This window comes from Strongylocentrotus purpuratus, unplaced genomic scaffold (assembly GCF_000002235.5).
Source record: "Strongylocentrotus purpuratus isolate Spur 01 unplaced genomic scaffold, Spur_5.0 spur5_scaffold_6, whole genome shotgun sequence".
Classification (NCBI taxonomy): domain Eukaryota; kingdom Metazoa; phylum Echinodermata; class Echinoidea; order Camarodonta; family Strongylocentrotidae; genus Strongylocentrotus; species Strongylocentrotus purpuratus.
Genome location: NW_022145612.1, coordinates 27,255,888 through 27,279,889, shown reverse-complemented (window position 1 = coordinate 27,279,889; position 24,002 = coordinate 27,255,888). Strand labels below are relative to the sequence as shown.

Here is a 24,002-nt window from a genome sequence, read left to right as displayed (position 1 = left end):
ATTATGGTCTTGCAACCGTACGTGCAATGTCATCAGCAGCAGCAGCATCATCATCGTCATCATCATCATCCTCATCTTCATCATCATCATCGGCAGCAGCAGCATCATCATCGTTATCATCATCAGGCATGCATGCCGTTACCTCTATATTTTATTGTAATGAATAATGCCACGGAACAGCGCTTGTAATTGTGAATATTCTGGGAGAGTGTATTATGCGAGCGTCTTACAGTAATGTTCATAAAGTAAGTAACAAAGATGACAAAGTAGTACAAATTAAGGTATCACGTCCATAAAATATATTGATTTATTAAGATATGGTCTTTGAACTATACTCAATAGACAACAGTAGGCCTATATACACATAAAACCAAAAGCGAAGTGTCTCCACAAAGATATTGAAATAGATTAGTGTTGACTGGAAACAAAAGAACTCTTATATGATGGATGTAAAAACCTATTATGTTTCTCATGCCATTCACTAATAACTGAGACGCAAAACGAACCATTAACACGAGCTGCGAAGGGAATTTTTTTTTGTGCTCTCAATCAAACTTGCTGAAATTCAATTCTCTAAATGAAACTGTGTTGTTAAGAGTATGTTATTAGGAGTTTAAAAAAAAATATTTAACAAGTTTCAATTCTTTTATCCGCTGAATAATTGTCTACTGAATGATTATCATACATTAGATTAAACACAACTCATTAGAGGCAGTGAAACCTCATTAATTTCCGCTTAAAAACATGGATGGGAAACGGGCTACTTTCAGAACTCATGCTTTAATATCGTACTAACACTGCAACATAGGAAATGCTTTGACTATGAAATAAGAGTATTCTTGACTTCATTTCAATCACTTTTAACAAACGTAGCAATATTATGACCCTCTCCTTTTTAATCGTAGCAAATAATCGGGAGAGAAAAAGTATGATATTACTTTCAAAGACACATTTATTTTATCTGCTTATTCAGGTGTACTTTTAGCTGCCAGGAGGGCTGATACACGCATAGCATAATTGCCTACAACCCCGCAGCAATACATTAATCATTTAATGCCTCTTTTCCTTCGATTAATTTTGATGCTTTTCCCCTGCTGTTTCCTTTCAAAGAAAAATTAAAGACAACCTAAAAGTGTGAGGCAGCAGTAGCAATCAACAATAGACAGGAAGTTCCAAAGGCTCAACATTTAATTCCCTGCTGCATGATCATGCTCATGGTCATGTTCTGCGAACATTTGGAGATTAATCACCAACTGATCGTGTATCATTCGTCGATCACCTGCCGACCTTTTCTCAACCAAATATCGCTAGGTAATAGTCGATACGCACTGAGGATAAGTCGGAGATAAGGGGGGCGGTTCATGAAACAATTAGTCGGTGGTTTTCATTGACTAATATCATTTTCACCGACAATTCTATTGTCAAAGACTATTTTCCAGGCCTCTGATTGGTCAAATTAAGTCAGTGCTGACTAAATTGTCGGTGAAAATGATATTAGTCGGTGATAACCCCAGACTAATTGTTTAATGAAATGCCCCCCCCCCCCCCCTGGCCGAGAATTGTCGCCTACACTTTGGAAAAAACAAGAAAACTCTATCCACGACCAGCAAAGGTTTTCGATGCAGTAGCGTAAACCTCCAGCTGACCAAAATGCTCTGGATATCAATCGCCGACCACTGACAACCTTTCAAAGACTGCCAAACACCTTTCTACGACCTCTGACAACTAATTACCCACGAGTGGTAGTCGGGAGTCGGCGACAGGCCGTACCTCTACTATGACCTAGGTTTTACGAATCATTTAGAAAAGTCTAATCTATTTGCTTTGCGTTAAGTGTATGCTAATCAAAGTGCCAACGTATACTAAATACCCCAACAAAATCGCTAGAATAATGAATAATACAATAAAATACATTAAAAATCGTCTAATAATCAAGACATGTGTAGATTGAACAGAAATGTCACAATTAACATATTCCAATCTGAGTCTAAGGCAATCTAACATATAAAAATAGATACTACCTCCTTGAACTTATGAGGTCTAATTCTGATTCAAAGTTATTCATCTTGATGATAAGATTAGATTCTTGGTCCGTTAAATTCATACATTTTTACACATGTATATACAAAACCCAGATAAATATATACATATTCACAATTCAATACATTTACATTTTATGCAAATAAATAAAAAATGGACATAAGTGTTCATTTATGTACTGTTACAATGATCAAGATATTACCGAACCAAAATCCCAAGAACATATTTATTTTGCAGCATTCAAAAAGCATTACGCACACGCGATGTATGAAAGGAAATTGTATTTTTAACCTCAATATACACACCCTGTAGTCTTTTCAATTGTGTTTATGATAGGTAAATAGTGATACATTATCATAAAAATAAAAAAATCGGTGACTGCTACGTTGAACAAAAGTCCCAAGGTTTAGCTCGCTTCGTTATTGTATTATACCGTATGCGGCAAGAAAGACAATATTCAAGATTACATCATGATAGCAACAGTTTTCAAAGCTTTTAAACAATAGCACTAATGATAATGGCTAAATTTTTATTGCACACAGACATATCCATCCTGAGGATGCTAAAAGGGCCCTATAAAATTACTTTTATTATCTTGGCTTTAGCCCAGCTGTACTTAGGCGTTAAAATTGCCTATTGACTACACCTGGGTGGAGAGCAACGAATGTATATTAATGTCTCTCCAAATGATATTAGTGCTGCGACGCGAATCGATCAAACGCGGACTATTTATTAATGACTTATAATATGATGATAAAGCGTCGCGGAATGAAAGGAGGGGGGGGGGGGCGCATTGCCCTACACCTTGATTTAGCTGGTCCGTGGGTTCGGTAACCTAAACAAAAATTATGAATAATCTATCGAGTTGATAAAATGTTATGAAATGAAGATCCATGGGAAGGAGCTTCGATCATACTGCTCAGACCTCAACTTCAGTAACGGGGCAAGCTATGACGCTTGTCGATGCTTCCGCAGTTAACCAATAAGTTTGTTGAGAGCCTTTACCCTGCAATGAGTTGGAAAAGTGATCGAGTGTAAATAATTGCAAGGATTTAAAGAATCAAACACCATTCTATCCATGGTGGCATTGTGGTGTTTAGGGCATAGAAAATGTAGAAACACCTTGACCACATAAATCATACAGGGCAAAATAGATATATAAAAACAGATGGAGAGGGAGAAAGAGAGATAGAGATATATATATATAGAGAGAGAGAGAGAGAGAGAGAGAGAGAGAGAGATAGAGAGAGAGAGAGAGAGAGAGAGGGGGGAGGAGAGAGAGAGAGAGAGAGACGAAAGAGCGAAAAGGGAGACCAAAAGGCAGAGGAAGATGGATAAAGAGACAGAAGGCCTTCAATTTAAAAGAGACAGACAATGGATTCGTCGAAAATGAAATGACTGATTATCAGTTTGCGTAAAGTGTCAAATCATTCTCATTATGCTAAGCACTTGACGTATTACTAAATGTATTATCATCATTCTGTATCATCTTCTCGAACTTAGTTTAAATGAGTTAACCATAAAAGCATGGAACCATTTGCTACTGTAGTATGTTAACGAGATACAATGGTTCCTATGTCCAGAAGTTTTGAACAAAAACGTTCACTTTTACGAGCGACGAAAGTGTGCTAATTGTGTTTTCAATAAAAACAGGGGCATGTCTTGTAGATATAATGGTTTCGGTGCGACCATGGGTCATCCATAGCAAAAGTTATCATGTCTAATGCTTCTTCACGGATCTCCAATGGTTATTTTTCAAATTTCTGGTACACTTCATTTAAAATTCTCGTCTATTGCTCAAAACCTTGCCAAAAATGTTCAATAATGTTTGCGAAGGTTTTTTAATATGACATCGGCATTCGTTACATCCCTTTCATGAAAGACAGAAAAACAACTGTTACCTTCAAGACTACCTCACCACGGGGTTCTGTCTCAAAGTTCTTAAAGGTATCGAGCAATTTCTTCGTTGACTCACTGATGTGAACTTTCATTGCTGCAAAATATAAAGGGTAAAGAATAGTTACCATAGCAATATAATGATTTATATCACTAACATACAGCCTAACGCGTCACCTATACATAGTTGAATGATAGACCGCAATTGCACGAAAGAATAGAGGAAATATGTTATTGATAAGTCTAACAGACGAATAGTATTGAACTTGAGCGACCGCTACCCTTCCTCCCCGTTGAGTTGTTGATGATTTCAAATATTTATACATCTTTCCTATTTATGATCATTCATTATTCTAATCATTGAAATAATTACAAGTCACGTGCCTTTTTATTACATATTTGGTGTCATCATTATCTCTATCAGCATTCTTATCGTGATTTATTATCAATTTCTTTTAAATTTCATTTCAAATCAACAACAGCAGATACTAGCTCCATCAGCCAACTGTTGTTCTTCATCGATTCATTAACTGCAGTTAATGAGTTAGTGACATTTAGTGGTGTGACCATTGTTACTTATTAAAGGGTAATCCAATCTTTGTAATACGTTCGTTTATATGAAAGCAGAAAAATAAGTTAAATAGAATGGCGAAAGTTTGAAATATATCGGACCAATAATAAGACTGTGACGTAGTCGCGGATAACTCTCCCTTTTCTCTTGGGACACTACTCAATATAAAATGGAAAGCATCTAATGACCGGGGTAAAAGCGCTTAGAGACATTTGTATTTAGCGCTATATACAAATTAAATATTATTATTATTATTATTATTATTATTATTATTAAGGTCCTCTAATAAGAGAAAAAACTCTCCTGGGTCATACATTTTTATTCAAAAACAGAAATTGGAGTCCATTTGTGTGTTGAACGAATGGGAAAGTTGTCCGCAACTTCATTGCGGATACATTACCGATTTCTCCAATTTGAAGATTCCATACCTATAATAGTTACTTCTCTCAAAAAATCATAACTTGCTAGAAATTTGGACCGATTTCATTCAAACTTTAACCAGTCTACTTCTCTGATTGTGTACGATTGTAGTCTAAAAGTATTTTGTTATCAAGGTTGGATCATGATAATAGGAGACACGATGATGATATCACCTTGTCCAGTAGACTCCATCCGCGATGCTGTATTCACCGTATCTCCGAACAGACAATACCTTGGCATTCTCAGACCAACCACACCTGCCACGCAAGCACCTGTAATTCAAGGAGATGTGGGATGGATTTTGAAACACACCTTCTTCCAAAAGCTTTCTTTAGTTGTTTTATTTCCTCTTTTGATCAACACAATGACTGTATTAAGCTTCCTTTTTTTTTCCTTCTTTTTTTTTGCTTGCTCGAGAAGTGGGACAAACTTTTCTCACCGAAATTATTTAATTTGATTTAACTTTTCGGTTCATCTATCATAGAACGAAAAGTATTTTTCCAAAGGTTTAACAATAGCAAAGATCATGTTAAAGCAGAATGATATATAACAAAGAAGGGTAAAGGGGTGTACAATGACAAATAAACATTGTGTTGATTACAAAACAGAAGTAACAAATACAAAAGAAGTTTCAAGGAAGTTACAAAAACCAATGTGTGTCAGAAACTAGAACAGGAAAAGGAAATTCATCTAAATAACTCTTTTCAACGCTCTCCTATAATGTTGGATAAACGGAATTTATGTTTGAGCACAGCCCCCCCCCCCAACACTATCACCTCACTGTAGTACTGTCCACGATATAACATAGGGTATAAAAGAAAACCTGAATCTCGCCCGGCGAGATATTGTCTTCCCTCGCCTTAATTCGAGTTTGGAAGATAATTTCGCCCCCGAGATCACCGTAATATATCCTTTCACCATGTCCTTGTTTCATTGATACCATGAATACTGCTCATTTTTCCTATTTCTTCATCACTTCTTCTTTTTTTTTTTACAAGTCAATTTTATACCACAAAGCTTTCTGCTCCTTTCCATGATTAGAATATCTACACAGTCCATTGCTCTTGATTATTTCGGGTGTGGTTTCGTGAAAAGGATTAATTAATTCTTTACTTACACCATTAAAAGGAAAAGTGAAATTCAATCATTCTTAGTTTCCTTTCTTCAAAATCGCGTCGAATCGAATTGACAAAATTGTTCCCTTGATAATTTCGGGTGCGGTTTCTTGAAAGGGATTAATTAATTCTTTACTTATATCATACAAGAAAAGTGAGATTCAATCATTCTCAGTTTCCTTTCTTTCAAATCGAGTCGAATCGAGTTGACAAAATTGTTTTCCCTTCTGTGTGTTACAAAGTTCTAGCATCCTGGGCCCCGTCTTATAAAGAGTTGATATTAATCGCAACTATGTACACAAGAGGTAGGAGACTGCAAACTTGCGATTGATTGGAGGACTTGCGATTGATTTGGATCACTCGTAACTCTTTATAAGACGAAGCCTTGGTTGCTACAGCTAGTGGTATTGCTATTATTTATATGCAAGCTGACGAGGCCATGTTAATTAGGGTGTTCAAAAGAGTTGTAACGCTTTCTTTCCAAGTTCACTTCCCCTCTTCACTTTAATATCTCCTTATCTCCATTTTCTTTCTTTCTCTTTGTCACCATTTAATAAGGGCACGTGCCACCGTGTGCTCCCCCCCCCCCCCCGTATCCACGCAACTACTAGACCAACGTAACGGTAGTTCTCAGAAATAGACAGACCTGACCTGTACCAATTGATAGAAGACGTTTAAATATGATTCCATAATTCTTTTCGATGTTCTTTACCTGAGTGAACTCCGACCCTGAGGAGGAGTTTCTCTTCAGGTTTATGTCTGATTCTGAATTTGTATGCTTCCCTGACAAGAGACAGTGCCATGGAAGCAATCTCCTTGACATGATGAATCCCGTTCCTGATCGGTAGACCAGACACAACCATGTATGCATCACCGATCGTCTCCACCTACACAAATAAAGCAATCTTGTCAGACAAGGGGTCACATACATGTGCAATCCTCACAATTCATGTTTCCACGTGCAGATATGAAAAGGTCAAATATTATGCCCTCTCTATAGCTTCCAATGGAGGTGTTTGAAATTGGAGATCATGAACATCGATTTGAAACCTGAAATAAATGTTATGTCACTTACACCTATTAGGCGGATCTAGGAAAAGCACTGCGAGGGCCTCGCCCCTAGACACATTACATTAAAAATTATGGCGGGGACATTTGCCCCATTCCCACCCACATCTCCCCCCCCCCCCCTCTCCTCCAAATTAGTGAGTCTGGGAAGACTGACGGTACTAATGTTTTAAGGAGGAGGGAGGGGATCCAATTGCAATTTCAAACATTTAGCCCATCCCCCCCCCCCCCCGCGCGCTCCTCCCCTCCTAACAGCATTGAATCAAGTATCGTATAATTATAAACATCATCATATTAATACCTGTAAACTTATTAGTGACCTGGTCTGTGGTATTTAAAAAAATGAAAATGGATTCAGCACAACCCCATACAAGTTGTCTTCTTCAGTGGCTAGAGCTTGAAGAAGAAAAAAACGAATTAAATGTATTAGTGGATGATTCTCTATTTAGTTGCAGACAACATGATTTGTAGTATGTGTTTGAATTACCTTATAGACGTCAAAGTTTCCAATTGTGCCATCGAAACATGTGTAGAGGTCATTCAGCAAAGTCACCACCTAGATGACAAGAAATAAATGAAAATTTTACAGAATCAGTAAATGGTGGAATAAGAAAGCAAGTTTTGCCGAGCGATTATCCAGTCGTACATATATGTAATATCTAGGTGTTTGAGACACAGAGTGTGATTTCCAGGAAAACTACAATTCAAAGATTTCAAAGGGATAATAATCAAGGTCAAATATCATCGTCTACTCTGTTTATGATGGTTTCAGCGTGTACCTCCCTTGAGTCAACATTTGCGGAAATTCAAGAGGTCGAGAAAAAATAATAATAGTGCCATTTAGTGACCAAGTGATATCTGAAATATACCTGTCAAGTGTTGTTGTCATCATTCAGCATAATATGAATCTATTTTAACATTTAATTGCCATAACTTTAATCGTACATGTATGAGTTTCTTTGATAATCACGTTCTCTAAAACAACATTTCTTGAAATGTTCTGATTTTCTGTTCTTAAAATGATATTGAAATAATGGCGCATTAGCAAATAACTCTTTTAAAAAAACATGGTGAAAAAAGGAAATATCTATACCTAGCTTTTTTGTTTTACGAAACAACATACTTATACATGTATGTGATAACATAATATAGACCATTCCTATGGCTGTTCCATACTATTAAAACTCTATCCACCGGGGGCTGGTTTTATAGAAAAAGTTTCCTACTTACAATTAGCTGCCAAATTATTGACGGTTTCTGGTATTTACATGGAATTGATCAAGGACCTTTGGGGGAAGGAGTGGAGGGCGCTCTTTATTTTTGCGCTCTGAGCGAGATGTAGAGGTAAGCTCATCAAAATTATTAAAATGCCAAATTATTGACGGTTTTCTGTTATGTACATGTAATTGACCAAAGACCTTCGAGGAAAGAAGTGGAGGGCGCTCTTTATTTTTGCGCTTTGAGCAAGATATAGCGGTAAGCCTGCATTTACGTCACCGAAATGTGGAATAGCTATCACATTTAATGCTTAAAACCTTTAACTTTTTATTGTGAAACACCTGGGACCTGTTTCACAAAGCCTTTTTTCAATGACAAATGACAAAAATCAGTGACAAATCTGCTGATAAGCAATCAGAAGCAAGGATTTCCATATTTTAAAACAAAAGCTGTCATTTGTCGCCGATGACAAGTTTTGTGAAATGGGGCCTATAGGTGATGAAATGGAGTGTCAAGTTTGACAGACATGAGCGCTATACAAGAACTGACTATTATTATTATAATTATTATTATTTGATTCCATCTTGTACATGTCAGTATTCACAGCCTGTTACCTGTAGTGGTGTGCTATCAGCAGAGATAGATGTAAAGCCTACGATGTCGCTGAAGTAGATAGTCACACTTTCATAGGATTTAGGACTGACCGACGATCCTTGCTTGAGCTGCTCAGCTACAGATCTATGGTACAATTCAGAAGACTGGCTCTTTAAAGAATCGTGACGCAGTGGTCAGTTGTTCTCTTTGATCAAATGATTCAAGTGGTACCATTACAACGTTTGATCATCATGCCTTAAATTATCTTAACGAACATGAGCTACCTCCGTAAAGAAATATCATAATCATAAGCATTGATAATCCAAGCTTGACTAGCATGTGTCACACATTTACACAATCAAATGTCAACACTTGATATTGCGAACAATAAAAAAGTAACATAGTTCAAGTGGAATATATTTTCAGCTTCGTAAAGATCCGATGACACACGTCAAACAAAAAGTATAGGCCTACAGCCTAAAAATCACATTGATAAAAATTATGACACGTAGCGAATCGATATCAAGCGAATCATTCATGAAAACTATAATATTTCTTTTCGAATTTTTTTTTCTCTCTCTCCTTCTCTCTCTCCTTCTCTCTCTCCTTCCCTCTCTCTCATCTCTCTCTTTTTTTCTCTCTCTCCATCCTTCTTTCATTCTTTTTTCTTTCTTACTTACCTAGGCAGCACTTCATAGAGCAGTGTCTCTGATCTCTTCTTCTCCTCTAAGAACGCTGCCGTTCTCTCCTCCACCAGTGTCTCCAAGTTGGTGGCGTACTGTTCCATGCGACTCAACAAGTTATCAAGGATGTTGCCACCAGATAAATTCCTGAAAGAGATTTATGATGCAAAATATATTTTTTTTGAATCATTTAGTTACATGTGTATTTAAATAATGACTTAGATCAATCTCATCCGATCTAGGCGACAAGCTTCATACTTTTTCATATGCAGTTAATTGGTTCACTAACGCTTCCTAGGGGAGATATTAACGATTGCATCAGTAAGATGGAAAACTGTTCTATTATTTGTTGCCATCATGTAAATCAAGCTTCACTTTACCTCTGTATCCTGCAGTTGTTTCTACTATAAATCAAGGTATTATGGGATACAGTATTCCATCATATAGATGCAAACGATGTCTGTTTTTCCAGAATGTATTGAAAGCGAAATCAAAATCAAAACTTTTGGAAGCATATCTTTACAAAGGCGGTGCCCCAATCAAACATAATATTTGTATCGACATGTCCTTTTTAGTTTGAATTTTTATTAAACAAAATATTTAATAGAATTAGGTCTATTTCGGTTTACTTGTTGATTTTCTTCATGCTTGAGAGTAAATCTGTAGTAGCTGGTCTATTCTCTGGCATTTCTTCCCAGCATGCTTGTATGATGGACCTTATCTCATCGGTGCATAGTTGAGGGTCTATCTCCGGGCGGAAAGGTGGTGAACTCGTCTCTGTCAACTTCTTCACGATTTCTGAAAAATTGAAATCAAGTAGCGATAGGTGCTTTTCCATGAAAATATAAGAGTGAAGGCTGGGAAAACTCCAATGAATGATACATAGATATAAAAGATAAACTCTACGTTGCGTTTTTATAACAACGCGCGGTTAAGGTCGAGAAAAAAACTTTACACCTTTATCAACATGATCAATAACACACATGGAAAATGCTTCACATGTCAAACCTCGGATATGGCTTGAAATAGTTCCAAAAATCAATAATAGACCGGTTTACGAAACATATTCAAATTGTATGCATCATTTTTAGACAAAAGGTTGTTCTTGAGAACACGAAAGCGTGCATGAGGCTTGTCCGGCATAGCAACACGTAATGTATGCAGACTGATTTCCTAGTAGTGTAGTTCATTCATTAATAACTGGTTAATTAATTTCCTCGTTACTGGGCCCGACGAAAGAAACATCCATAAATGTATATGTATTTGTAAACTAGTCTATCAAAGAAGACATATCTTCTTCCATGTTTCCAGGTTCTGCGATCACCCTCTAGGATATTAAGAACTTTTAGATTGAGTGGACGAGAACGGCGTTAACAGTCCACTGATCATGCGTGTCTATGGAAAGCCGTTTTAACATTTATTCCTACTTCTTCATATCAAGAATTACCATTGCTTTACCGAAGCAAATCATTTCTTGATATCAAGAAATACCATTGCTTTACAACAGAAAATCATTTCTTGATATCAAGAATCCAATTCTCGATATCAAGAAATAGGAATAAATGTTAAAACGGCTTGCCATGGACACGCATGATCATTGGACGTTCACGTCGTTCTCGTCCACTCAATAAGTCCTCCGTTTCTAGTTCATATAAATTTTAATGAAAGTGACATCAATTATAAAAACCCGCTTTTTGTAGTACTGAAGCGCATAAATAATGTGTCTAAATGCTCCCGAAGGGCTTTTGGAAATCACTACCCGGCTTTAGCTCTGACAACCGAAGCACTCAGTACATTCAAGGAATAAATCCTATCAGGTATCCGCATACTACACCTGGGTCGATGTGGCAGATATAAATTAATAATTCTAGCCAAAGGGCGTTTAATAGTTATGATAATACAATACCATCGATCTCCATGGAGCTTCTTTCTTCTTCGAAAGGGCGTGCTCTTGTGACGATTTCTTGCATGATGATACCCACACTGTAGATGTCGCCCTTCTGAGTTGGCTGTTGATTGGCTGATCGCAGTGTCTCCGGGGCTTGCCAGAGCATTTCTGTCACCCAAACATAGAGAAATAGTGACGCATTCTCCTGATAAAATTCACTTTATTACGAATTATGAATATGTTTGGCTTTTCTTATTATATCGTTTTGTACACATGTTTTTGAGTAATTCAAAGGAACGATGAATATAAACAGTCTTTCGCCTCATTTAAAGATATTTTTATAAATATTGTCTCAAGGGTCAAACTACGTATATACAGTAGAACATGTTTTTTAGTATTGAAAATGGACGATGAATATCCACGGTTCTTCCCTTTATTTAACGACAATAATTTTCAAATGTATCGTCTCGAGGGACATACTTCGTTATTATAAAAAATTCAGTTATACTAGTAATGATAACAATAGCTACTTTCTGAGTGTGCACAAATCTATCGCAGATTACGCACGGGGCGCCAAGAAAATAATAGTTTTACCCTTATTCCCACTTCCCAGTTCTCAGTTTCCCAAAGACGCGGAAAGCATTCAAAGAATTTCTCAAAATAAGCATTAATGGATTACCATGATCTGGATTGAATGGGGCAAATGCAGACTAATGTCTTGCTAAAGGACAACAGTAAAGGCATATTTTCAAGTGAATAAAGTTTACACTTTGCATAAATTATGAAAATAGGTTAATTAACTAACTCAGTTTCAAAGTTTGCGCTGACCAGTCTCGAGTAAGCTTAAACGGACTGAATTATACACCTACTCTGTTCGTTCTTTGAGGTTTGTCTTTCATTGCTATCGGTGTCTCTGAACTTGGTCAGCCCGTAGTCAGTGAGTTTGAGAACGAATCGGCTGTCGACCACGCAGTTTGAAGATGACAGTCTACTATGCAACATGATCACACTGCTGTGAAGGTAGTGCAGTCCCTGAAGTAATTGTAATTTGTTTTGAAAGTATATCAATGGCCAAGTACTACATTTAAACTGGAAATATAACTTGCTTTAATGTCACCAATATTCGCCTAGCGCAGCTGAATATATTTTGTATAAAAGCTGCGCTATATAAATCTATTATTATTATTATTATTATATATATGTATATCTTAATATTATTTATAAGACTATAATATATTTATATTTATTTCTTCAGATGATCTAAAGAAATAAAATTGAAACGGGTTATAGTGAAGAAGTGAACTTTCAAAGACTTTTGTTTCAATTGTTTTGTTTTAATTATTGTGTTGAGATTATTTACTCTCCAAATAAAAATCAATATAATAAAAATGCAGATAGGTAAATGTGGTTTCACGAGCCTAAGAGGAGCTCTTGATGCCTTATAAAATAAACAATATTAGAATATATCGGTACCATGCTTTACAAGAATTGCGCGCGTTCCTTCTCGTAGTAAAAGGATTCACTAACTTTCAAATCACAATTTATCATAAATTATCATGCAAGTGAGAGAGAGAAGATATGATTCAATATGTCTATCATGCTTTGTTTCTGTTAGTCCATAAATTACTAAGCAGTCATACTTACCCTCATAACGTCAGTGATGAGAGAATTCTTGAACATGTTGTCTAGTTTTAAAGCATCATTTTCAACTATGTCCTGAAAAAAGAAGAAAAAAAAAGGATTCGGTTAAACACAAAACGTTTGATTTTTTTAAAGAGGCCATTGAAAAAAAAAAAAAAATGTTGTTTTTTTAATTCCAAATGATAGTAATCCCCATATTAAACGTTAGCTATATGTAATATCAGTCATGTCCCGAAACGAAAGTAAGAAATTAAAATCATATATTATCATCAATAACTTTAAAAAATATATTTATTTCTACACCATAGATATAAAAAATTATGACAAATATACTGTTTATAATAAAATGGAAAGATGAATTTTAAGTATTACCTGAAGACTTCCTTTAGGACAGTACTCAGAAATGATAGATATGTTGGGAGCATCTACGCATGCGCCGACGAAACGAACAAGGTTGTTGTGTTCCACTTGACGCATCTGTAAACAAAAATGATAAAGTAGTGTATTTCGATAGAAACCATGAATCAAAGAATGCCAATATATTAATTGAAATAATGATAATTATGCTCATGAGCGGAATATTTGAACTTCCATATTTCAAGCTAAATACAAGAAAGAGCACCGGTGGGTTAATAATCAGATATACAATACGTTTCCCTTCTATGCTAAACAAAAAATATATCGCTTGCTATTTTTTCAGAATTTCGATAATCATCTTAACATTCGTATCTTGGATGATTGCATATAAAACATTGGTGGATAATTCGTGCTTTAAAGAAATCACATTTTGCCGATTCTATGGCTAATGCCAAACGAACAACAACGGCATTACAGGCATTTGAGAAAGGTAACATTCATTTTCCATGTGCGTTTAGTCGCATATGAGGTCAAAGTATACATGGCATACATCTATGTTTGCTCGTTGCAAATAAAAGGAGAATGGTCATGATGGATGTGCTGCTATGTTGCAGACATTTTAACCTTTTCTTACTTTTACACAAATGAACAACGAGAACAAAATTGAGAAGAATTATTTAATTTAGTTGAACCAAGTGCACCTCGCAATCTAGTTTCCATTGATTTCAAAGATTAAGAATCGCAAAAGAAGATGAATGAGACCTTTGAGTTATGTCCCACCCAAGCACTTTAGCAAATTAAATGAATCGTTGCTATGAATACATAGATTATTGAAAGGAAATTACCGTTCAATCTGAGTTAGGGAATCGCGTAATGTAATAATAATTGCAAAGCTTTCGCTAAAATTACATCGTTTCCAACGACCCAGCATTTTTCAAAGAGAAGATTTTGACAAGACGCTATGAAAACAAAGGTACGTCGACATTGTGTATTGGACGTAAACGAAATCATAGTCACGAACAGAAAGTCCCTTTGTGACGAGCTACCACATTTAGGTATAGGTTTGTGCATTTTTTTAAATGGAACATAAATACTTTGTCCATGTGAAGCATAATTTATAATTCATGAAGAACTTACATAGTTTAGTTCCTTCAATACCTCGCGAGTTAAATCTAGTTTAGTTTTCTCAATCCTTCTGATCACTACCAGTCGACCCTGTTCGGAAGAAGTGGCGGAAATAAATGAAAGGAAGATGATTATTCCATAGAAATCAATCGATTGAATGAATAATTATTGTGGAAGAATAAAAAAGCAATGGCAATTATTTGAAGAAGAAGAAAAAAACGCAGCGTTGTATATACATAGAACTTGGTTTTAAATTGAAATCATCAAAATTTTTATTTTTGAATAAAAAGTGGAAAATGATGCTTAAAAGCCCCACTGTACTACTTGTAGCTACTTGCTCCCTCTATATTGAAAGCTTCCCCAGTCGGTGCCTGTTGGTCCCCCATGATCCTCTTCTTCTTATGTTAATTGAGAGCTGGGTTGATGAGATAGCCACCTGTCAGTGACCTCTCTGGGTGGTCTAATCCCTTCTAGCCAAAGTAGTGCAGACGGCCTTTAAAACATCAAGGTGTCCTGTATTCGTCCTAATATAATTATGACTGGTAATACATGAGATGTACCTTGTAGTTAGCCACAGTGGCGAACATCTGTCTGTGGTGTGATGTTCCATGGCCGATTGACGTCACCTGTACGAAAATAGAATAAGCAGAAGGCAGGCAAAACATATATATAGAGATAACTAAAAAGACAGAAAAACTGAGCAATGAGCTTTACATTGTATTTCTACACTGAACATGCGATTACTCCGAACCCGGTGCCACTCTACGAGCGAGCGAAATGATCGTAATCCAACCACAAATTTTGTATTTATTCAATTCATTTATTTATTTGTTTATACTTATTTATACACGGTATAAACAGTCTAAACAGTGAAAGGACTGGTTTTCATAAACATTGCGAATCTGATAACATAAAATGACAATGATATATAGATTCATGTAGTTAAAATTAGATAAAAAGTAATGGCATAATCATGGAACAGTATATATCACAATGAAAGCTTAAATGTGACTGAGCACCGATAAAACTTAAAACACCAATACTCACAAGATCGAAAAAGAATTAAAGGTTTAAAAGTTTAAAATTTTGAAGAAGTCTAAATGTTCAAATGTTCAAAGTTTTTTTTAAGTTCAAAAGTTCAAAAGAAGTATAGCAATACTAAATGAATATGATATAACATAATGCATATAAAGAGATTGAAAAAAAACTTTAAAATGGATATTATAACTATAGAATATATTAAGAGGTAAATCAGAAAAATAAATAAACTGCAGACCTATACTTATTCCCATCAACTTCTCTCTTTCTCTCTCTCTCTCTCCTTCTCTTTCCCTTGCTCTTTCTATATCCATTCCGCTTTACTTCTCTTGCATTTCTTCTCTTTCTCCCCCTCCACCCTCTCTCTCTCTCTCTCTTTCTCTCTTCCATACTGAGAAAAATAATCAGATTAACTGTAGTCCAATACGTCATATGAATTATTTGTAGTTTCTTTAGATTTGACATGAGTGTAGAAATGAATATAACCCTGAAAATGCATAGACATTAAATTGGCCACGTCATGTGCATGACGTTTTTTTTTTAACATGCGACGTTCTTTTGTTGAAAGAACATTATGCGCGTCGTGCAAACGCAAGTGCAAAGAAAAGGAATTTTTTCGTTTATAATTTCTTTCTCATTACGAGTCTTATCTTGTCAAAAAAATCATTATCAAGGTCTCATGAGAAAACACCACTTTGCAAGTCGAATACAGAAATGAAAGAGACAATAATTTATCATCTATAAATATACCTGTTTTCTTCTTTCTTCTATTGCACTACAAACATGACAAAACCGCTTCTGGTGTATTATTGTATCATTTATTCGCAAAATCGGGTGCAATAAAAGAATTCTTAAGTATATTTTTCAAGTCTTTAGTTTTTTTGGGGGAGGGAAGTTTTCCACTATTCATTTCTGGCTTTTCGCGGTCAAGGTGCATTTCCAGTCTTATCTACTTTAAAAAGTAGCAAAAATCGTTGTCAAGGTCCCATGAGAAAAGAAGAAATTGCAAGTCGCATACAGAAATGAAAGAGTCAATAATTTAGCATTCAACGTGCCTATTGTTTCTTCTTCTGCTTCCATTGCACTAAAGACATGACAGATGTCCACCGGTGTATTATCGTACGATAGGTTGCGAGGTCGCGTGTAATAAAGAATTCTTAAATATTTTAATTTCTTTAATTTGAAGTTTTTAGGTTAGTTTTCCACTATTTATTTCTGGCTTCTCACGGTCAGAGATGCCTTTACAAAAGGGTAGATTTACTTTATATATTTGTATGTACTTACGAAAGAACCAGAAAACTTTGATTGGCCAGACTTGGTTTCTTCAGGAAACACGAGTTCATCCCAAGACAGCTTCCAAGACATACGGAGAAGTTCAGCATCTAGACGTATTTTCCTTTAAAACAATTGCGAAATGAGCTCATTATTCTCTCTGTTCGTCAAATTCATTAAAGACATCAATTAGTATAAATACGTCAATGACACAACAAATTTGTATCACATCCAAAATAAGTAACTTATTTTTCATTGGGACATTGTTATAGTGACTTCTCTCATTCCTAGTTCAATTAATGTTGTTGTTGTTATTGTTGTTGTTGTTGTTGTTGGTAGTAGTTTTATGGCGTTCATTCAGTACGGAATATATACGCCATATCTTCACTCATATAAGAAAAATCAGTTATCCGTAGAGAAAACTGAAAAAAAAAATTGTAAAAATATAATGTATCAGTGTTATTACTCCTTGTACTTCTTAAAATCATCGTTTTATAATTTTAGCACAGTGATAGTCCAGCTTTTCTACCGTTTGTTATGAATCATAAATATATGTTTAGATACCTGTACACGAGGACTAGGATAAGAAATGATAGTAATAGTACTGATGCTGCAGCTATTCCAGAAATGGCAAGAGTCGAAAGCCTCCCTAAGACAAACAAACAAAACATATCGAATTTAACATTTATTACTTATCAAAATAAATCATTTTGCTCTATACTGTATTGCATATATTTCTCTGTTTTCATGAAAGTTTCATCGGCTTTGCAATCGACCTATCGACAAACTATTTCAGAATACAATTAATCAACGTGCCATTCCCGATGAATTAACATCAAAGCCAGTGCGTCCTACATACACGATTCTGATATGTTTGAAATAAAATTATGTTTGATATTTTTTGTGTAGCGTTGAATCGCAGCATTCGATGCAAGAGGCCTTAGCAGCTATGACAATTTTGTTATCTTCAGAATATTGCAGTTTTCTAACAAGTCAGTACAATTTATTAAAAACATCATACTTCTGTTTGTAAGGAAACCGGTAAATATCTTTAATGATTTTTCTGATGATCATATGGTTACACACCTCATTTGCAAACATATTTGGAACGTTAAATTTCTTTCATTGATTAGAATATTCATTATTAATTGGAATGGTATAACTTTAAAATAGAAAACTTACCGTCTGGTTGGCATTCTGGGTTTTCATTATTGAATCCACAGAATGGAGTATCACGAGGAGGACTAGTGGCTCCTCCAGGCCACTTGATTGGTTTACCAGGGACAGGCGTGTACTTCAAACCAGACGATGTCAGGTAAAAATTACCAACCACCTTCAGAAAGAGCAGGATAGCAGTTTTAAAAAAAAAACAGTTAAGAGACACGAGAGAAATGTAATTATATTTTGACGGCGTGGTCATTGTGTTTCATTTAAATCGCATGCGTAAACAAAAAATAGAAGATTGCATGCCCTTCATCCTTCGTGTTGTCATTTGCAATTCTTTTCATTCACGTTATTCGTTGCAAGGATTCGCCAACTACTTTAATTATAAGAATTGTTCAAATTTCATTAAAATTATTCATCGTGAGGAATTACTGATTCATCCATATACTCCATTCATTTTGCACAATCATGACTATTGTCGCTGATGATAATGCACGTGGCCTCTGTTTCTTTCTATAGAAAGAAATGAGATTGGGCTTCCGCTATTAAAACTGCTATTTCTTTCGCTTTAACTTTTTAAAATATAAATATATTACATGTATTATATTATCGTAATTGAATTATCCAAATTGAATTATTTGTTCTATATTTAACTTAGATACGTATATGTAATGAATGGTACATTTGATAGTACATTATGAACAGTTAGTACACAACTGGTAGGAAGAAATGAAATGAATATTTACACTATATAATGGCTGCTTGTAACTTTTCATCATGCATATAAATCTTTAAAAGAAAAATCGTTAGTATCTGCTTCACGTTACTGTTAAGTCTAATTTATCTTACAACTAGGCATTTAAAAACAAGATGGCAGTGAGATGAAATATTTACACTATAATAATGGTTGTTGTCATCATGCGTTTCATCATGCATATAAATCTTTAAAAGAAAAATCGTGTGCATCTGCCTCATGTTATATACAGTTATGTCTACTTTTTAGTACCACTAGGCCTATTTGGTAATGAATTATTTTGCAAGGATAGCTGTCCTCTTATTTGATGACCATTCCTGAATGAAATCTTACGAATGGTCAATTCAGGAGATCTTTGAGAATTGGGTTAATACCACTCGGCTTAAATCACTCATCCTCTTGCATTTTCTTGCTATTGTTGTTACTTCCGTATTACCGATTCATGCTTCTTGGTTTGGCATACTAGTCAGAATGTTTACTTCTTAGAAAAATATAAGTGAGATATATATGTACATGTACTAAGATATGAATAAATCTTTCTTCGATATTAAAGGTATTTTTAATAAACGGGGTTTCGTTTCTGTTCCCATCCAGTTCGTGTCACTATTTACGGATGCAAGAAGTAATTTTGATTGAAAATTTACAGATCTAAATTAATTTTTTTATATATGAAACGATTGTTCACTCTATCCTTGAAAGCAGTTGTCCACGTTGACCTTTTCATGTTGCTAAAATGTCTTCAAGTATCAATAAATTCATGCGGGCAGTAACAAAAGTACTTCGAAATACAATTATTTTCCTTATAACGAAAGCATCTGACATTTGTGGTGAATGAGGCAGGTGGTATATCGGATTTTACATGTACTGATGGGTGAATTGGGAAAAGGTTGTAACGATACAAACTCCTACGACAAGAGTTCCTCGGTAATTTCCTATAAATACACTAAAGGAACTTCTAACTTCAACCTTGGACCCCGCAATAATATAGCTAACGCTAAGCCTAACCCGAAATATTACCTAAAACTCCACTGCAACTCTAACCATAATTCTAGCCATATACTTTGGACGACATAGAGCACGGAGCAATAATTGACTTGTAGCCAGATTAAATGTCGGATCGCCGATTTTAAAAAAATGATCATTCGTGTGGGAGGATTGGATTAATAATGTTTGTTATTATAGTGGCAGTGTCTTTATTTTCCAATGGAGACTTTGGTGGTAAGCGGCTTATAAGCACCGTTTTATTATCATTATTATTATTATTATTATTATTATTATTATTATTATCATTATTATTATTATTATTATTATTATTATTATTATTATGTTGGGTTTTTTATCGCCGTAAAATCAATTAAACTTAGATCAAACTAACCTCAAATGTACCGTTCTCAGTATCTGTCATGTCCCAAAGAGAATACTCTGAATCACGGTCACCATTCTCGTTGATTTTCACCTTACCGTATAATCCTAAATCAAACAGTACAGTTCATTATCTCACACACAAATTCATCAAACATTCCTACAGGGGTAATTTTGTATCAAGCATACATAGTAAAAAAAGGAAGTCCAGCAGAAATAACTATTGAAAGTTAAGCCTATCTTTGGTAACGAATGCCCAAAACCTACCTCTTCTTATAGTCAAACATATACACATCATACTTCGATTAATAATATAATCATGCCTGCATATTGTCTTTATATTGTCCTCATGGTCAATGTACACTTCAAAACATATTATGTATTTAGATTGTTTAAATTATTATGTATTTTAAATAACTCTGTGTTAAGTGCCCTATGCAACTGATGTACGATTAAGCATCGTGACAAAATGAAGTAGTATCATAAATCCATGCAGTATAACATGGTACATGTATAAGGCAAAACAAAGTATACACAGGAAATAATGAAGACGATTATCTAATAATAAGTGGCTAAACATGAAGCAATAATCACTAAACCATTTTATCGCAACAAGTGAGGATTAAACAGTCAACCTCGTCCCCCATCCCACACATGAGCACACCCACTTAAGACAAATTAAAGTCTTAAAGTCTAAAGAAACACTAAATACTGACCATCAAATGTTCTGTTCCACATTTTCTTGGTAACAGCATGCCCGTCATATACGTCTCCTCCCTCTGCGATCGTTTCATTAATCGCCAGAGAATATAAGATCATGACGTCATAGAACGCAGAGGCCAAGAAGATGTTCTGTATCAAAAAAAGAAATATTTGGATGAAGAAGTATATAAAATATCCTAGAATTCCGACCTCGGAGCTTACAGGCAGAAAACAAATCACACAACCCTACTAAAGTTAACTGGTTACGCATAATTAATGGTTGATTCATTTCTAAATTAAGTTTCTTTTGACCCATCGTGGTAAAGCAAAGACCGCTTCATTAACCTTTATAAATATTATGTAGAATATCACTTCACTCACGTATAAGTCATCCGGGTACTGCGCTAAAGATATTAAATACACTTATTTATTGCACCACTTTGAAGCCTTATATAGATAATAATTTAGCATAATCCTTCTAATATAGTTATCATGTTCCTCTCAATATACTTTATCATATCCCTTCCAATATACTTAAATAATCATGTTCCTTATAATATACTTTATCATATTCCTCCTAATATACTTTATCATATCCCTTCCAATATACTTAAATAATCATTTTCCTTATAATATACTTTATCATATTCCTCCTAATATACTTTATCATATCCCTTCCAATATACTTAAATAATCATTTTCCTTATAATATACTTTATCATATTCCTCCTAATATACTTTATCATATCCCTTCCAATATACTTAAATAATCATATTCCTCCCAATATACTTTATCATATCCCTTCCAATATACTTAAATAATCATATTCCTCCCAATATACTTTATCATATCCCGTCAAATATACTTAAATAATCGTGTTCCTTATAATATACTTTATCATGTTCCTCCCAATATACTTTATCATATCCCTTCCAATATACTTAAATAATCATATTTCTCCCAATATACTTTATCATATTCCTCCTAATATGTCCCTCCAAACAGGAACAGTGTTATAGTGTTATATAGCAATTTCCCTGCTCCAAACATAATTTAATTACGACTTCACACTAAAATCTATAAATTAATTTTTATTTTAGTGCTTTACCGTTTCTATAATCAGTGACCTAAAAATTCTCTTTTATTTCGCTTGCTTAAATTTTAATAACTAGAAAGTAGATATTCTTGAAGAGGTTCAATGGGGAACTGCTTGTGCTATTTCATGAATCGTTCCAACTTCCTTGCATGGCAGAAGTTGGAATACTTTAGGGATGCTATTTTTCTTCTTAATATAAGAAATTTTCAGAAATCTGAAATTAAAGCTAGCGCGGTTTAATACATCGCATGACTGCTTCTATAAATGTAATACGGTAGAAGAGTGATCACAATTATTGAAGAGATGCAGCTGAACATTTTTTTATTATAAATCAATTTTGGTATGTGCGATTTATCAAATTATTTTGATGCAGATCGAAATGCTACTGCTTGTAAATAATGATCTTTTGAAATTTCACAATATTGTATGATCTCTTTATGTTAGACGTGTACGGAAATGGGTAATGGGTTCACTTCACTTTCTCTTATGACTGAAAGAGAGCAATATAGAAGGACAATAATTCTCTCAAGATAGCAGACGCCTCAATGCCAAAGATAACACCATGATAAAGAATAAATTTTGATTGCAACTCCTATTTTAGCTGTTCATATTTTCACACCTCCTCGATACGGACAAAACTAATGTAGCCTACACAGCATGTAATAGACGTATCAATCTAAAATGCTTGTTGAGGTGTGAATAATCTTGTTTATTAGCTTCACTTACCGAACCAGCACCTGAATCAGTGATGTTGAAATCTCTCTTTTGCCTTTCCCTGACATTTTCTTCAAACTCTCGGTAAGCTTCTGATGTAGGTTCAAAGACACGGATCGTCATCAAAGCTTGATAGGCGACCTTGGCCTCTTCATCGCGATTATCACCCTGATCAGCTCAAAGAATGGGATCACGAATAAGAGGAAATAAGCAGAAATAGATGGGAAGTACAGAAGACAGTGAGACAGAGATGAAAGTAGGGAAAGCAAATAAGAAGAATTATAAAATTGAGAGTTGGAGAACGATAATTAAAGTGGAGAGAGGGGGAAAGGGGGAATGTGATTTAGGAGAGAGAAAGGGGTGAAAAGAAAAGGAGACGGAAGATAAAAAAAAAATGAGAAACAGAAATGAGCTACGATTTCTCTACACAAACTACAGAGTTTATACCTTGTAAACATGATTTTTCTCTAGAAGTAGTTACGGATCTGATGAATGACAGGCGATATCATATTGTAGCCTTCATAATGAAAGCGCTTAAAATGAAGGTCACAATAATGATACCGCCTGCTATTTATTATTCAGTCGATTTCATTTTTCTAAAAAAGAAATCAGTGTTTGATCTACGGTAGATGTCAACATGCTAGAATAGTTTTAAATGAAGGCTGAATGGAATTTAAGAGCGTTTCCATCAAATAATTGTGAATTGTGCTGAATTAAGATAATGACAAGACGTAACTAATTGAAGCTCAACTAAATGTGTCATTGATAGCTACACGTAGCGCATAGATACAAATATTCAAATACCGTCTTAGATTATTATGGTTGACTTACAGAGGCGAGTTGATATGAATACTAAAGATCACTTACACGCTCCCATGAGTCGTCCCCAAACAACTGCTCATCTCGAAACGGAATGATGTTGATGAAGGCATAGTCGCCATTGATAAGATCTAAATCATAGGCATGAAGCATGATCTCACGTAAGGTATCGCCATCCACAGCCATGAAGATAACTACACGTGAGCAGAAGATGCGTATATAGAGGGTATACGTGATGGCATGGGCGAGTTCGGTCGATGAGAACGAAATGGAAAGAAAAGAAAAAGTAGAGTGAGAATTTAAAAATCAAAACTTGACATTACTTTAAGTAATAATCAATCTTTTACTCAAAATTGTATGATTGGCAATGTTTTATTATAATACTAAAACGAAATAAATGGTAGTATTTTGTTCGTGTACCCGCATAAGAGTTGGAAACGTTTCCAAACCTCTATCTCTCTCTC

At 35.0% G+C, this 24,002-nt stretch overlaps 1 protein-coding gene across 1 annotated transcript; it reads right to left on the bottom strand.

The window, feature by feature from the left end:
• Positions 1 to 1,547: 1,547 nt before the first annotated feature.
• Positions 1,548 to 23,816, bottom strand: LOC115919393 (atrial natriuretic peptide receptor 1-like). The gene is made up of 21 exons (XM_030973055.1): positions 23,587 to 23,816; positions 22,732 to 22,887; positions 20,923 to 21,058; positions 20,220 to 20,314; positions 18,109 to 18,259; positions 17,491 to 17,575; positions 16,939 to 17,050; positions 15,177 to 15,242; positions 14,629 to 14,706; positions 13,507 to 13,611; positions 13,138 to 13,209; positions 12,363 to 12,525; positions 11,512 to 11,661; positions 10,235 to 10,403; positions 9,603 to 9,752; positions 8,943 to 9,066; positions 7,598 to 7,666; positions 6,755 to 6,929; positions 5,101 to 5,199; positions 3,942 to 4,033; positions 1,548 to 3,046 (listed from the first exon to the last, which is right to left on the bottom strand). The coding sequence occupies exons 1-21, from the start codon at positions 23,722 to 23,724 to the stop codon at positions 2,960 to 2,962; spliced, it is 2,472 nt and encodes an 823-aa protein (XP_030828915.1). The 5' UTR covers positions 23,725 to 23,816; the 3' UTR covers positions 1,548 to 2,959.
• Between the last annotated feature and the right edge of the window lie 186 nt (positions 23,817 to 24,002).